Source organism: Hemibagrus wyckioides, linkage group LG14, assembly GCF_019097595.1.
Source record: "Hemibagrus wyckioides isolate EC202008001 linkage group LG14, SWU_Hwy_1.0, whole genome shotgun sequence".
Lineage (NCBI taxonomy): Eukaryota > Metazoa > Chordata > Actinopteri > Siluriformes > Bagridae > Hemibagrus > Hemibagrus wyckioides.
In genome coordinates, this window is record NC_080723.1 from 2489675 (window position 1) to 2504607 (window position 14933).

A 14933-nucleotide genomic window follows, 5' to 3' on the forward strand; every position below is an offset into this window, starting at 1 on the left:
AAAAAAACTCAGAAGAAACCCAGAAACTTTTCAGTGTCCTTTCAATACAGACAGGAGTGAAGCCCTGACCGCTGCGCGCGCCTCAGCGGTGTTACCTGAGTACAGGCAGAAAGAAAGAAAGAAAGAAAGAAAGAAGGAAGGGAAAAAAACACACACACACGCAGGTAGTAAGCGGACACAACTAAAGAGTCCTCGCGGGCTGAAACAAAGTGCTAGCCTTATCAGAGAAGGGATGGTCATTGCTGGTTCACACCTCCATTCTTGAACCTACCGTCTATGCAAATGAAGCCGGAGCGCAGGAGGTGTGAGGATATAAAAGATGCTCACCGCTGTGGAAAGACAATTCCCCCTGGACTGCGACTATCCTGCACGTTTTGTGCACACTTTGCCTTGTTTCTTGTGCTTACAGGTAAGCCACCATGATCACATTAAATACAAGTTGATGGAAATATGCGCCAGGGATCAGGTTACAAGATCTTATAATTAGGCCTGCATCGTTAATTAGCATAATAATGGGAATTGGAACTGATTTTTGTACTATTTTGTAATTATTAAATAATACACAACCGCATAAATAAATAAATCAAGGCTGTAGAAAGAGGCTTCAGGAGATATGTTTGTAAATCAGAGATGCACTCCAGTGAAGCAGGCTCTTATCTTGAGTATCTGCCGGTAACTGAGCTCCTGTCCTCTCTGTGCCGCGGTGTGCTTTCAGCTTTAGCGCACGGATTTGGAGAGAAGATGACTTTCTACGATGACATTTACCCATTCTACCCGCTACAAAGGACCTCGTTCATTTTCAGCGGCAGCCTGCTCGCTGTCATCCTGGTGTTCCTGACTCTGCTCGTCACCTTGCTCCTCATTGTGCCCGGGATACGTGGCCGTTCGGTAAGGGCACTCAAATACAAGAGTCCATCCACTAAGAACACCTCGCTTAGAGGCTACTTGTGCTACCACAGTTTAAAGAAGAAAAAAAAAAAACTTCAGGATTTTACTAATGGCGTACTAATGTTACAGAATTGTTTTTTTCCCTTTCAGAGGATTCTTTGGACATTCAGGATAATTATAAGCTTATTCGTAGGAGTGGTCATAGTTGGTAAGTACCTAACCTTTTAAAATACATATTAAGTAATCATTCATCCACCCTGTAAAACATTAATGATAATGATCTATAATGAATTTTTGCTGTCATATGAAATAACCTCCTAAACATATCCATTATATAAGCTGGAAATGTTGGCTATCATAACTTTATACACTGAGAATGAAATGTCCTGTTCACAGCTCTAAACTTCACCTGCGACTGGGCTGAAGGTTGGTTGAAGGCCAACACTACATACAAATCCTTCAGTAACGTTGTGGTGAATGCTGAGGTGGGTCTGCACGTGGGCCTGTATGGAATTAACATCACGCTCAGAGGTCAGTCAGCCGGAAACTCTGTCTCAACTACAGGTTAATTAATTAAACATGTTGTAAAATTCTAAGTGAATATTTTTTTCTGTCCCTTTAGGAGACCCTGTGGTACAGTTCAATGAGACCATAGACTACAACGAAATGTTCACATGGGCTGGAGTCACAGGTGACGATTATTCTGATGCCCTGGAAAAAGGTCTTCCCAACCCCATCCTGTATATTGCTGAGAAGTTCACCTTGGACAGCCCCTGCAGTCTCATCTATCAGTACCAGTACTCAGGCAGATACGCCTCGGCCACCCTGTGGTAAGACACCGCGATCATTGACACCGTCTTCAGAATGTAGAAACAAGGCCTATTCAACAAATACAAACAGGTACAGTAAAGAATGGTGTCTCTCACTCTTTCCCACAGGACGGCTTTTTGCTGCTGGATAGTGGCCAACATCCTCTTCTCAATGCCCGTCATCCTTTACGCCGGCTTCATGATGGTTGCTACGGCGGCTTTTATCTTCTTCTCCTTGGCCTCCTTTTCCACAATATACAACATCCCACAGTGCAGCTTCTCTATAGGCACAGAATCCTTTGAACCTGAATATAGCCATTCCTTCTGGTTAGCCATAGCCACTGGTACGTATCCTGTGTCGAGTGTTTTACTGGCATACACAAAACATTAATTTAAGATATTTTTAAATCACATAAGAGAAAAGCGGCTTGCTTAGGAATAACACACTCTTCTGGTTTACAGGTTTATTGTGTGCAGCGATTGGTTTTGTAGTGATTCTGCTGGATTGCCTGATCCCAGAGAAGATGAGGGAAGCTTTCAGTGTCGGGGTGGATGAGGATGATGATAATGACATGTATTCAATATCAGAGGGTTACATCAACACCAGCTTCCTAGATGGAGTGAGCTTAGAAGGCGTGACTATAAAAAGAATGAACCAAGAACCACAGCAGATCTCCTCTTTAACTGTAAGTCTACATATCCTTATCAAATACCTTTGTCATTGGAACTAATATGAACCTTCATATGATGCTTAAATATTAAGAAAAGTCATTGTCTTAACACTGATGAATAAAAATGATGCATGTGTCCACAGAAGCTTTGAGAAACCAGCTTGAAGCCAGCAAGGCCATTATTTCCAATACTTGAAAATCACACATCCTTCAGAATGAAGATTTTTTTTTTTAAGCTGGGGGTTGCTGTAAACACAAATGTAAACATTTTTTTTCTGTTGTAATCTCACATACGTACATATATGTGTAAATATGTATATACATTTAAGTTGAGAAAAAAATAAATATATATGAAAAACATTGTTTTCAGAGCAATTAAATTAATAATGCACAAAACCCACTCTGATGGTGGACAATAATGCCAGTTCTCCATATTCCTTATGTTTGTTTTATGTTTTCTAGTTCAGTCACCTGGCATAGGTTGCTGGAACAGATAACTCCAGAGAGTAAAGCACATCGTGTATACACTGATCAGGTATAACATTATGAGCAGTGAGAGGTGAAGTGAATAAGACTGATGATCTCCTCATCATGGCACCTGTTAGTGGGTGGGATATATTAGGCAGAAAGTCAACATTTTGTCCTCAAAGTTGATGTGTTAGAAGCAGGAAAAATGTACAAGTGTAAGGATTTGAGCGAGTTTGACGAAGGGCCAAATTGTGATGGCTAGACCACTGGATCAGAGCATCTCCAAAACTGCAGCTCTTGTGGGGTGTTCCCGGTCTGCAGTGGTCAGTATCTATCAAAAGTGGTCCAAGGAAGGAACAGCGGTGAACCGGCGACAGGGTCATGGGCAGTCAAGGCCGATCCAACAGACGAGCTACTGTTGCTCAAATTGTTGAAGAAGTTAATGCTGGTTCTGATAGAAAGGTGTCAGAATACACAGTGCCTGACAGGTCAGGTGGTCATAATGTTATGCCTGATCAGTGTATACCCACTGTATTATATACACTACCAGTCAAAAGTTTGGACACACCTTTTAATTCAATGTTTTTTGTTTAGGGATTTCTTTTCTACGTTCTAGCACAATACTGGAGATTTCAAAACTATGAAATAACACACATGGACTTAAGTAATCCATATGTAATGACAACAAAAAACAGTCAGTTGTTATTTTAAGACACGAAGGTCAGGTGTTCTGGAATAGTTCTTGCAAGAACAGTATTGTCAAGTGCATTTGCAAAACCCATCAAGCACCATGATGAAACTGGCTCACATGAAGACCATCCCAGTAAAGCAAGACTAAAATTTACCTCTGCTGCAGAGGAGAAGTTCATTTAGAGTTACCAGCCTCAGAAATCACCAATTAACAGCACCTCAGATTAGAGGCGTTATGAAGGCTTTACAGAGCATCAGTAGCAGACATATCTCAATATCAACTGTTCAAACAACATTATTGTGTATTTCGTAATAAACATCAAACTTTTGACTGGTAGTGTGTATATATATAATTCCACATAGATATATGGATGTTTTTCCTTAAAGAAAATATTATTCTGTTGTTAGATATGAAAACAAATTTATAACAATGTTTACACTGCTCAAGTCAATCAACCTGCAGAATTGCACATTCGTCCACTTTCTTTCTTTTGACCACCCAGCGGAGAGAAAAAACCTTTAACAGGCTCTTCCAAGGCTAAGTAAACCCAAAGTGGCGAAACATTTTTTTTTTTGCATTGTATTATATTAAAACATCTCAAAAGACCAGTTTCATAAACTGGTAGCCAAAAAAAAGCATTTTGGGTGAAGGCGGAGGTTCAAAGGCACAGATTCAAATACAACATAACATATGATGTGATTTAAATCAGCCCAATGTGTCATATGATGGGTGTTAAAATCTATTCTAATCGGTATGTAAAACATCTCTTCTTTGGAAGTCAGGCGATCCTCCACAAATGACTGAAAATGAATGAAACATTAATGGATAAATATGAGCACAGATAGCATCATTCCCGGATCAGCTGATGAATCTGCATAGATATCTAGTCTTAGTAAATAAAAGTCAGCTGAGAAACAAGTCTACTCTGTACAGCATTAAAAATAAATCCCAATATATTAAAAAAAGATAACCATGCAAGGCAGAGCAAGCAGAGGAACTAGAACCGTCAGGGGAGACTTCATATGACTAGAGCTGTATTTGTTTACTAGGTCTGACAGAGCCGACATTCTATAAGCTACAGCTCACCTGGACGGAACACAGTCATGCATTGTATTTCCCCGAGGTTAAAAAACAAGAGGAGGAGACTATCATTCAGAAGATTCATTCAACTACCTTGGCCTTTTGAGCTCTGCAAGCCTAATTTATTCTGAGATATCTTGCATTTTATGTCAGTGTTAAACCTTAACCTTAACATTTCAACTTTCTCCCAACATGAGAATTAAAAATAGTTTGCCTTTCGTGTTCTCTTTTTATGACGAAGCATACACACTGTAAATGCACTGGAGAGCATGATCAAATAAGGATTAGGCCTGATGTCAGTTTCTCTAATTGAATGTACTAGATGTTGAATTAGTATATTAGCAGAATGCACAACAATGATGCTGTGTTCACAGAACAGATTAGGGGTTAAATCTACACTCGGAAGGAAGAAAGGTTTTCGGAGGATTTTTTACGCTTTCTACTTGGAAGGGTAGGGAAACACTCTGGTAAAACCTTTAGGAGGTCCTTCTTGGTGACAAGCCAAAGAAATCCTTATTCTAGATCTTTTTTTTTTAAGTGTATGGAGTTGCACCGAGCATTACAGAGCTTCCAGAGCATTGCCATTAGATGTACATTGGGGTTTCTTGTCCAGTAAGCAGTCTGAACATCACAGCTGGCATAGTCTTCATATGAATCTGTGGATAAGTAAAGCATTGTGAGTCTCAAATAACGTCAACACACATAAAGCTTGAGTTTAAATCCCCTTAAAAGAGTACACTGACCTCTCCGACAGACACCGATAGGGCATGGACAATTTTCTCATGCGCCATGGCAACTACACTCTGTGCATTAATCTCGATTATTCGATGCCCCACACGCACTCCTCCACGTTCTGCTATTCCTCCTCGCATCAGGCTACAGATCTAGAAAGACAGTTTGTTTCTACAACATAATGTTCTTCCAGTAATATTAGTCAACATAGTGCATGCCAAGCATCACGTACAGTATATCATCCAGTTAAAGTGGACTCACTATGCCATTCTGTACGCTGAAGCCTAAAGGGTACTGCAGATCTGGTCTCTTTATTAGCACCATGGTCACAGGAGGGCAGCTTACTACACTCAGCTTTACCTGTAACTGATTCTTCAAGCCCTGGAATAAACATAAACACACACACACACACACAGAACTGTACACATAAACATCAGTCCCAAAATGTTATTCTTTATTCAAATTATTACTCGGCAAAAACAAAAGCAGCTAAAAGGAACTTTAAATGGTGATTAAGTGAAAACAGCGGCCCTTTAATGCTGTTGGGAGGATTTTACTGGCATAGTTTGTGTTCCTTACCTTACAAACCTGTCCCTTATTCTGACTGATCACCTTTATCCATTGGTGTATCAATTACATCCTAATGGGAATGTTTTGCCTATCCACAGTGCACTGATGAGTATGATAATTATGAAAGTCATATGCAATGGCTTTTGCAGTGAGTAGATCATACCATGTATGTTCGGTTCTATTTTCCATTAAATTATCCTAACTTTGATGTACACTTGTATTGCCAAAAGTTTTGGGACACCCCGCAAATCATTGGATTCAAGTGTTGTTTTTCAGGGGTTGGGTTCAGTCCCTTAGTTCCAGTGACAGGAATTAGAGCGGAGACTGTGAGCCAGACCTTCTCGTCCAACATCAGTGCCTGACCTCACAAATGTGTTTCTAGATTAATGGTCAAAAATTCCCATAAACACACTCCTAAACCTTGTGGAAAGCCTTCCCAGAAGAGTTGAAGCTGTTATAGCTACAAAGGGCGGGACAACTCCATATTACATTCATGTGCATGTAAAGGCAGACGTCCCAAAACTCTTGGCAGTATAGTGTATTAGGTGTGGATTATGTGTGGAGATTAATATGCACATTATAATTTGCCACAGTGTCCACACATTGCCTTTCACTTGATTGCTAAATACAGAGAATTGAGAAATTTTAAAATGTGTACACAGTGTATTGAATTTCGACAGCTTTCTACCAAGTACTTTAAGAATTAAAATAAAAATTTGAGAAACACAAATGAGCATAAGATGAATTCATAAAAATGCATAAAAACCTTAATGATGCCCTGGCATGTGGCCAGGGGCAATCCCACCAGACTTGTGTCATTGACAGCCATTATCTGATCACCCACGTTGAGCTTCCCTGACCGCGCAGCTGGCCCACTGTTCAGCATGCAGGCCAGGATAACTGTGGGCAGGATAGACCCCCAGCCAGACTCTACTATCACAACCCCAAGAATCTCCCCTTTCTGCTTTTCCAGGTGCAGCTACAAAAAGAGAAAGGACAGGGCAGGGTCAGCAGGGAACGGAGGGAACAGAATGCTCTACACTAGCTGTTATTTTGTACAGAATGTTGTCCGAGTAGCTTTGATACTCCCATACCTCTTTACAGTTCTCAGAGTTCGAGAAGTGGATGAGATCATCGTTGTACATCTCTTGTGAATTAAGAATATCACTGTAGTCTTTCTGGCTGAGGTCCTTAGGGTTGATCCCATTTGCTCTCAGAAATTCTTGGTAGGCCATGCTAAACGCCTGACCAATGGACTGTGCAATGAGCTGGGCCTGAAGTTGGGGAGGGGAGAGTGAAAGCTCAGAAGACAGGAGAATGCTTGAGTGAGACAGCATGCTCAGTCAAGGCAAATCACAGAATGAAAGTGAGGTCATGAGCAGTTACATAATCATACACTTTTCAGTGAGATCATCTACAATCAGGGACATGGAAATTATACGGATTAGTAATAATTACATAAAATGATCAAACAAGGCCTAGAATTTTGGCTTTAACCTGATTTATGACGGCCTTTTATAACATCTACCCTCATAAAACATGCTATAATGATTAGTGCTTGTGTGTAGGCAGTTATAACAGCATTATCATTTGAGCAACTATATAAGAACAAAACTGCACAAAAAATCTTGTACCTTAGCTCTTATATAAGCAATATTATGGTATCAGTGCGCAATCAGGGTACAGTCTTGACTTACATCCTCAGACTCAAAGACGTAACAGATCATTCGGTACTGCTTCCTGGCCTCTGCAGAGTTCAGACTGGTTTCATTACAGTCGAGTGCAGCAGACTGCGACACTCGTCTGCGAGCCATCAAGACAACCACACTTCCAATGTCTGCAATGTAGGAGATGGTCCGAAGAGCATTGTCTACCATCGTTTCCTGAATCAGAAGAGATACAATATCAGCTAACATACTAGTTCAAATAAATGCTAAAACATACAAGAATTCATTTTATGTGTCGCTTCAATACCCTGGTTATATGTGTACGGTGGTCTAGAAAAGTCTGTCACGTGTCAGTGTGGCTGAATTATTGGCAACCAACCAAAATGACTTTTTAATCCTGCCTAGGTTATCTTCCTTTAAATACCATCTTGGGTAAGGAGCCAGTTTAACGAATGTGGCTGCAAAAGCAGTCAGTCTTTCTAAAGATATCTAAAACCTTGCTAGCTAAGTGCGCTTTCCTGTAGTGAATGTCACACACTTTGATAAAGTTTTTGGGATAATTACATTCCATAGCGAAATCGACGTAAGCTTGATCAGTTCAGACTGTAATCAGATACCAGCTGGCAAAATGTCCTGCAGTCAGTATGGGATTTTTAAATGTGAGTGAAATACATGCAGAAAGAGAGACGTTACAGTTTAGGATATTTCATACAGGATTTTTACATATTTTCCTACAGGGTATCTTCAGTTACACTGTATTTAGAGTCTAGTTGACTAATTAACCTTAAATGAAAACTTAACTATTCTTACTAATATTATGAAACTGCGAACCTGTGTGTCAGCATTGAGCACTTTGATGGCCTTTGTTGAAATGAAGAGGTCAACCTCGATCGGGCTCTGGCTCTCTTTATCCACACACTAAAACACACAACAGAAGAGTTATGGCTACATCTTGTGGCCAGAGTAGACATTTTACCCAAGCATCATTATGACAATGTCCAACATAAATTAACAGCCACAAGGGGATTATGATTTGTTATGCTTATTAAAGATATTAATAATAATTTTAAAAAAAGGCCATCAAATATGGATCTAAAGCTTCTTTTATAAAGGTTTTTATTACACCACCTTTACTCTGTCCACAGCTTCCTGAGCTTGCATCATGCGCACACTCTTGGACGGGTTTCTGTCCGAGAGAAGTTGAGTGGACCCGAGGTAGTTAGCAGCAAAGATGATCCCGTCGATGAGGTCCTCTGGTTCACATGGGCCTGGGACTTTATAAGAGACATAAATACTTAAGCAATGGGTTGTGCCATAAGAAAAATATATGAATAGGCATTTCGACCATATATCCACTTGGGATGAATTAAGTACATCTATGTCTCTATCTATTAATTCATTTACATAATCACAGTACATATAAAACATACACCGATCAGGCATAACATTATGAGCAGTGACCGGTGAAGTGAATAAGACTGATGATCTCCTCATCATGGCACCTGTTAGTGGGTGGGATATATTAGGCAGCAAGTCAACATTTTGTCCTCAGAGTTGATGTGTTAGAAGCAGGAAAAATGGACAAGCGTAAGGATTTGAGCGAGTTTGACCAAAAGGGCCAAATTGTGATGGCTAGACCACTGGATCAGAGCATCTCCAAAACTGCAGCTCTTATGGGGTGTTCCCAGTCTGCAGTGGTCAGTATCTATCAAAAATATCCTTTAAGTTCTGTAAGTCCTTTAAGTCCTGTAAATATCCATTTACACCCTTTCATGGAAACGGTATTCCCTGATGGCGGTGGCCTCTTTCAGCAGGATAACGCGCCGTGCCACAAAGCAAAAATGCTTCAGGAATGGTTTGATGAGCACAACAACCAGTTTGAGGTGTTGACTTGGCCTCCAAATTCCCCAGATCTCAATCCAACTGAGCATCTGTGGGATGTGCGTAAAGGATCTGCTGAGAACATCTTGGTGCCAGATACCACAGCACACCTTCAGGGATCTAGTGTAGTCCATGCCTCGATGGATCAGGGCTGTTCTGACAGCAAAAGGGGGACCGACACAATATTAGGCAGGTGGTCATAATGTTATGCCTGATCAGGGTACATATCACTTATGATTAAATGATTTATTTCCTTATTATGTTTTGGAGATATAGCACTTGAATGAAAATAGAACAGATAATGCTTACCATCCACAAAGCTTGGGAAAGAGTGATTTCTCTTTCCTTGCTGTAAAGTAAAGGAAATCTGTTAGACTGCAGATTCACACAGGTTTCAAATTTTGGCTTTTCCAAAACAGGTGTAAAGAAAGCCCCGTTCCTCCGTTCTCACCTGAGGGAGATTACGGTTGCTTGCCGAGGTGTTCGTTTCAGACTGTGGATTTACTGTGCAGTGCTGTGGGCTGCTTTGAGTTACCTGAAGATTGTATAAAATTTTCATTTATTCCACCTTAATCTCTAGTGGTTTCCTGAACTTATAAACTTATATATAAATTATGTAAACAGATACTCAAGCTCAAACACAAACTGTACAGCCAAGCATACATGTGTTATTAAGTGATTTTTAAACTGTTACCTGGCCTTTATTTAGTAGATCTTCTTTAGTAGGTCTGGTCAGGTCTTTCTGCAGCTGTGGGTCAAGAGGCTTTGTGGATGTGTTAGGGGCACTGGATCTGTTTTCTTCCCTGTGTGGTCTAAGCATTGATACTTGTGAACTTTCTGGAATCCTCTTCTCATCACACGACTTACTCCGATCTGTCCCCGTGCTCTGAGGTCCTACTTTTATTTTTGTTTTCACATCATTCACAATCTGATCCATATCCTCGTCTGTGTCCACCGACCGCTCCCTATCCCTCCCAGTCTTTGCTCTATAGCTATGAGGACACCCATGTCCCCTGCCTATACTGTCTTCAGGACTGTCGCAAGCCACAAGTGAACACTGGTCTTCTCTTTCTTCTCTTCCATGATCTCTGTAGGAAAGTCTCTTTTTAAAATCTGTATTTGCAGTTTCCTCAGGGTTGGTTATAGCATTAAGTCTGCAGTTTCTGCTGCCTCTGTCCTCTTTACCAATCTGATGCCCTCTGAATATAGACCCTTGTTTTGAGTTTTTATCTGCCCTGCCCACTTCAGAGTTTCCTGAATAATCAACTTCAGTATTGCTCTTTTTATTGCTTTCTCTTTGACCAATAAATGACCTCTGAGCATCACCCTTACACTTCTCTGGGATGCTTTTATCCACTCTGTAATCTCTACTTAAGTCTCTACTCATTCCTTTACTGTAATTCGAACCCTGTCGTGGGTTTTTACTGCCCTCTCGTAAATCACATTGCCCTTTACAGACATTTCCATCCTGACTTCCGCTCGCCTCCTCTTGTTCATAATCAAAATACGTTTCATCTTCCTCCACAGCATCGTCATCAACATCAGCATCATCATCATCAACATCATCGTCGTCATCTTCCTCTTCTTCTACATCATCTGCATCTTCTTCTTCATCATCTTCTTCGTCCTCAGCCATGGGAGCCTGAATGAAAGTAGGCTTTGTAATAGGCTCAGGACCTTTATGGACCAGCTTCTCTGTACCTTGCTGGATTACTTCATAAAATCCCTCAGAGAATTCCCAGGTATCTCCTGAATTTCCTTGAGCATCCGGTTCTTTGGAAGTACTTGGTCTATTATTGCTTTCAGCACCCTCATGACAGTCTATTCCTTCCAAATAACTTTCATCTTCAGGACAACAGTGAACATAGTAAGTCATCCCATCTGCGTCGGTGTGCAGTTCCTCGTCTTCCTCATAGTCCTGCTCTTCTTCCTCCTCTGAGCCTACGTTATCATATTCAGACAGCGAGTCTTCCTCCATGCTGTCATGATGAATAGGACTATCTCTATGGTCGAAATCTTCCCCTGAGACAGAGCCATCAGTGGGACAGAAGCTGGCTGGGACTGGTGTGCTTGACTGGCTTTCTGTGTTACTGCTTTGAGGTTCTTCAGGATCCACTCTGTCTCTGGAGTGTTTAACTGTCTGCTCTGGTAGAGATGAGACACATTGTGGATCATCAGGAACTGCCCTGGAACCCTGGATTTGTCTGAGAGCCATAACTGGCTTCAGTGGGATTCCTACAGTACTGAAAAACAAAGAATAAAGAAGTATAGTAACGGTCTTAAAAGTGACAGTAGAATAGCTCGTCCATTCTTTCAATTATTTATTCATTTTTCATCCACTTTTCGTGCTATAAGGTCATGGCAACAGGCTGAAAAGGTCAGTTTAGATTTTTTAAATCCCTGGTCACTGAATCTAGCTCATCCTGAGGGATCTCCAGATGTTCCCAAGCCAACTGTGACATATAATTCCTCCAGTAGGTCCTGGTCTTTCCCACAGTTTCCATTCAGTAGGACTGAACCAGCAGCTGAAACAATTTTCTGTTGTCCAGTAGTGATTACAAGGCTTACTTGTAATTACAATTTGCCTTTTTATTTAAAAAGTTTTATTACCCCTAGCATAACAATTCATAATCAATAACCAGTTTATTCTATATCAGTGATTCTATACCAGTTTATTCTGGTCAGAATTCACACAGTGAATTCACATAGTTACTAATTCTAACATAGCTGCATTTTATAGTGACCAGTGCACCAATTGGCCTGTTTTTGGGACTTGGGAGGAAACCAAAGAACTTGAAGGAAGTGAGAACACCTGAAACTTCATACAGACAGTAACTGGAGCTCTGAATTGATCCGGGGAAACTGTAGCTGTGAGGAAGCAACACTACACGCTGCACAATCTTTATCCTAACTAAAATCTGAGGAAGGTCATCACAATTAAGCACCATGTGTCAGTAGGAATGTTTAGGCTACATGCTGATTACAGACTGCAGTAATTCCTCTTTCCTGATAAAAGATAATGTTCTCCCATAAGGGTCAATAAGGAGTAATTGCAGAAAGCTCTACATAAACCAATCAGCCATAACATTATGACCACCAGCCTAATATTGTGTTGGTCCCCCTTTTATGTGCATCAATGAGCCTTGGTTGTCCATGACCCTGTCTGCGGTTCACCACTGTTCCTTCCTTGGACCACTTTTGATAGATACTGACCACTGCAGACCGGGAACACCCCACAAGAGCTGCAGTTTTGGAGATGCTCTGATCCAGTGGTCTAGCTATCACAATCTGGCCCTTCGTCAAACTCGCTTAAATCCTTACGCTTGTCAATTTTTCCTGCTTCTAACATCAACTTTGAGGACAAAATGTTCACTTGCTGCTTAATATATCCCACCCACTAACAGGTGACATGATGAGGAGATCATCAGTCTTATTCACTTCACTGGTCAGTGGTCATAATGTTATGGCTGATCTGTGTATACTGTATGTATGAAAGTATGCGGACACCTGACCAATCACATCCGTATGTGCTTTTTGAACCTTCTATTCCAGACTTAGTCCCCCTTTTGCTATTATAATAACCTCCACAATTCCGGGAAGGATTTTGGAGCGTGGCTATGGGGATTTTGTGCTTATTCAGGCACAAAAGTATTAGAGCAGTCAGGCACTGATTTTGAGGCCTGGGGCGCAGTCAGCATTCCAGTTCATCCCAAAAATTATCAGTGAGGTTGAGGTCAGTGGAGGTCACTCAGGTTCTTCCAGTCCAGCTTTGGCGAATCAGGCTATATGGAGCGCTATATGGAGGGCCTATCAGCTCCAGTGAAGGGAAATGGATTCCTCTGCTAGTTCAAACACACACACACACACACCTACATCTACATAGGCTTTTTTAATTATTCCTCTGCTAGTTCACACACACACACACACACCTACAACTACATAGGTTTTTGTAATTATTCCTCTGTTAATTCAATCACACACACACACACACCTGCATCTACATAGGCTTTTGTAATTATTCCTCTGCTAGTTCACACACACGCACACACACACACACGCACACACACACACCTACATAGGCTTTTGTAATGATTCCTCTGCTAGTTCACACACGCACACACACACGCACACACACACACACACCTACATAGGCTTTTGTAATTATTCCTCTGCTAGTTCACACACACGCACACACACACGCACACACACACACCTACATAGGCTTTTGTAATTATTCCTCTGCTAGTTCAAACACACACACACACACACACACACATCTACATATCTACATAGGCTGTTGTAATCATTCCACTGCTAGTTCAAAACAAATACACACACACACACACACATACACACACCTACATCTACATAGGCTTTTGTAATTATTCCTGTGCTGGTTCAATCACACACACACACACACACACACACACATAGGCTGTCATTTCCATCCATTCGCCCACAAACCTTAGAGATGCGTCATTACAGACATAATATCCCACACTGCAGACATAATACACTTCTGCTTTTGGTGCAGTTGTCTTGTCTCCACTGTCCAAGGATTGCGTCCACTTACAGAAAACATGACTAATGAAAACACCAGATCCCTTCTACGCATTTTTCACACAAATACTTTCACACAGATAGTTTCTAAACAAGCTTACCAGAGGATTCACGTGTAAAATCTTGGGCTTGTTTTATACATCTGGGAGATTAAAGCGTGGATGATGGAAAAGGTATAAGGTATAAGGGAACGTGGATGCAGCACGCGCGCGCGCGCACACACACACACACACACACTCAGCATCCCGGGACAGAGCCTTAGTGTCTTAAAGAAACAGAGGCCAAAAAGAAAACGGATGTCTTTTACACATGCATGCAACCTTGTGAAAGTGCGTTCACTTTACCTTTTACTGCATCAAATAAACAGAATTCCGAGTAGCCATCCTATTCCAGTGGTCACCGCAGCAATTGTATGAAAACTGGACAAAGCCAGCAGCAAACGCACGAGCAATACTGAAAACCGGGTGCAGGTGCTGCGGATCAAAATAAAAGTCATTTTTACAGCCTGCTGACAGTGATTATGGCGCTTATACACCAACCAGGCGTAACATTATGACCACCTGCTTAATGTTATGTTGGTCCAAAACAGCCCTGACCCGTCCTGCACTGTGTATTCTGACCCCTTTCTATCAGAACAAGCATTAACTTCTTCAGCAATTTGAGCAACAGTAGCTCGTCTGTTGAATCGGATCACACGGGCCAGCCTTCACTCCCCACGTACATCAGCGAGCCTTGGCCGCCCATGACCCTGTCACCAGTTCACAAATGTTCCTTCCTTGGACCACTTTTGATAGATACTGACCATCGCAGACCGGGAACACCCCACAAGAGCAGCAGTTTTGGAGATGCTCTGATCCAGTGGTCTAGCCATCACAATTTGTCCCTTCATCAAACTCGCTCAAATCCTTACGCTTGT

General features: G+C 41.4%; 2 protein-coding genes across 3 annotated transcripts; one reads left to right on the forward strand and one right to left on the reverse strand.

The window, feature by feature from the left end:
* Window positions 1-17: 17 nt before the first annotated feature.
* On the forward strand, window positions 18-2651 carry duox2 (dual oxidase 2). The gene is made up of 8 exons (XM_058407411.1): window positions 18-409; window positions 716-888; window positions 1039-1096; window positions 1285-1419; window positions 1511-1718; window positions 1827-2041; window positions 2160-2383; window positions 2512-2651. Exons 1-8 carry the CDS (start codon window positions 277-279, stop codon window positions 2518-2520), a joined length of 1155 nt encoding a protein of 384 aa, XP_058263394.1. The 5' UTR covers window positions 18-276; the 3' UTR covers window positions 2521-2651.
* Window positions 2189-14707, reverse strand: apba2a (amyloid beta (A4) precursor protein-binding, family A, member 2a). 2 transcript variants are annotated; one of them, XM_058407410.1, is made up of 12 exons: window positions 14362-14707; window positions 10152-11700; window positions 9909-9992; window positions 9767-9806; window positions 8705-8850; window positions 8408-8494; window positions 7607-7792; window positions 7004-7183; window positions 6676-6888; window positions 5601-5720; window positions 5351-5491; window positions 2189-5263 (listed from the first exon to the last, which is right to left on the reverse strand). In XM_058407410.1, the coding sequence occupies exons 2-12, from the start codon at window positions 11670-11672 to the stop codon at window positions 5192-5194; spliced, it is 2790 nt and encodes a 929-aa protein (XP_058263393.1). In that variant the 5' UTR covers window positions 11673-11700; window positions 14362-14707; the 3' UTR covers window positions 2189-5191. The 2 variants fall into 2 exon arrangements, with proteins under 2 accessions (XP_058263393.1, XP_058263392.1); XM_058407409.1 differs by lacking the exon at window positions 14362-14707 and adding an exon at window positions 14119-14243 and having other exon boundaries at window positions 2190-5263.
* Between the last annotated feature and the right edge of the window lie 226 nt (window positions 14708-14933).

Excerpts from the sequence above, each read along its gene's own strand:
- duox2 (XM_058407411.1), top strand. The coding sequence starts at position 277 with ATGCAAATGAAGCCGGAGCGCAGGAGGTGTGAGGATATAAAAGATGCT. Across the intron at positions 889-1,038 it reads CCGGGATACGTGGCCGTTCG|AGGATTCTTTGGACATTCAG; the intron begins GTAAGGGCACTC and ends TTTCCCTTTCAG. Across the intron at positions 2,042-2,159 it reads CTGGTTAGCCATAGCCACTG|GTTTATTGTGTGCAGCGATT; the intron begins GTACGTATCCTG and ends TCTGGTTTACAG.
- apba2a (XM_058407410.1), bottom strand. The coding sequence starts at position 11,672 with ATGGCTCTCAGACAAATCCAGGGTTCCAGGGCAGTTCCTGATGATCCA. Across the intron at positions 9,807-9,908 it reads GCAACCGTAATCTCCCTCAG|CAAGGAAAGAGAAATCACTC; the intron begins GTGAGAACGGAG and ends TTTACTTTACAG. Across the intron at positions 7,184-7,606 it reads ACGTCTTTGAGTCTGAGGAT|GCCCAGCTCATTGCACAGTC; the intron begins GTAAGTCAAGAC and ends CCCCAACTTCAG.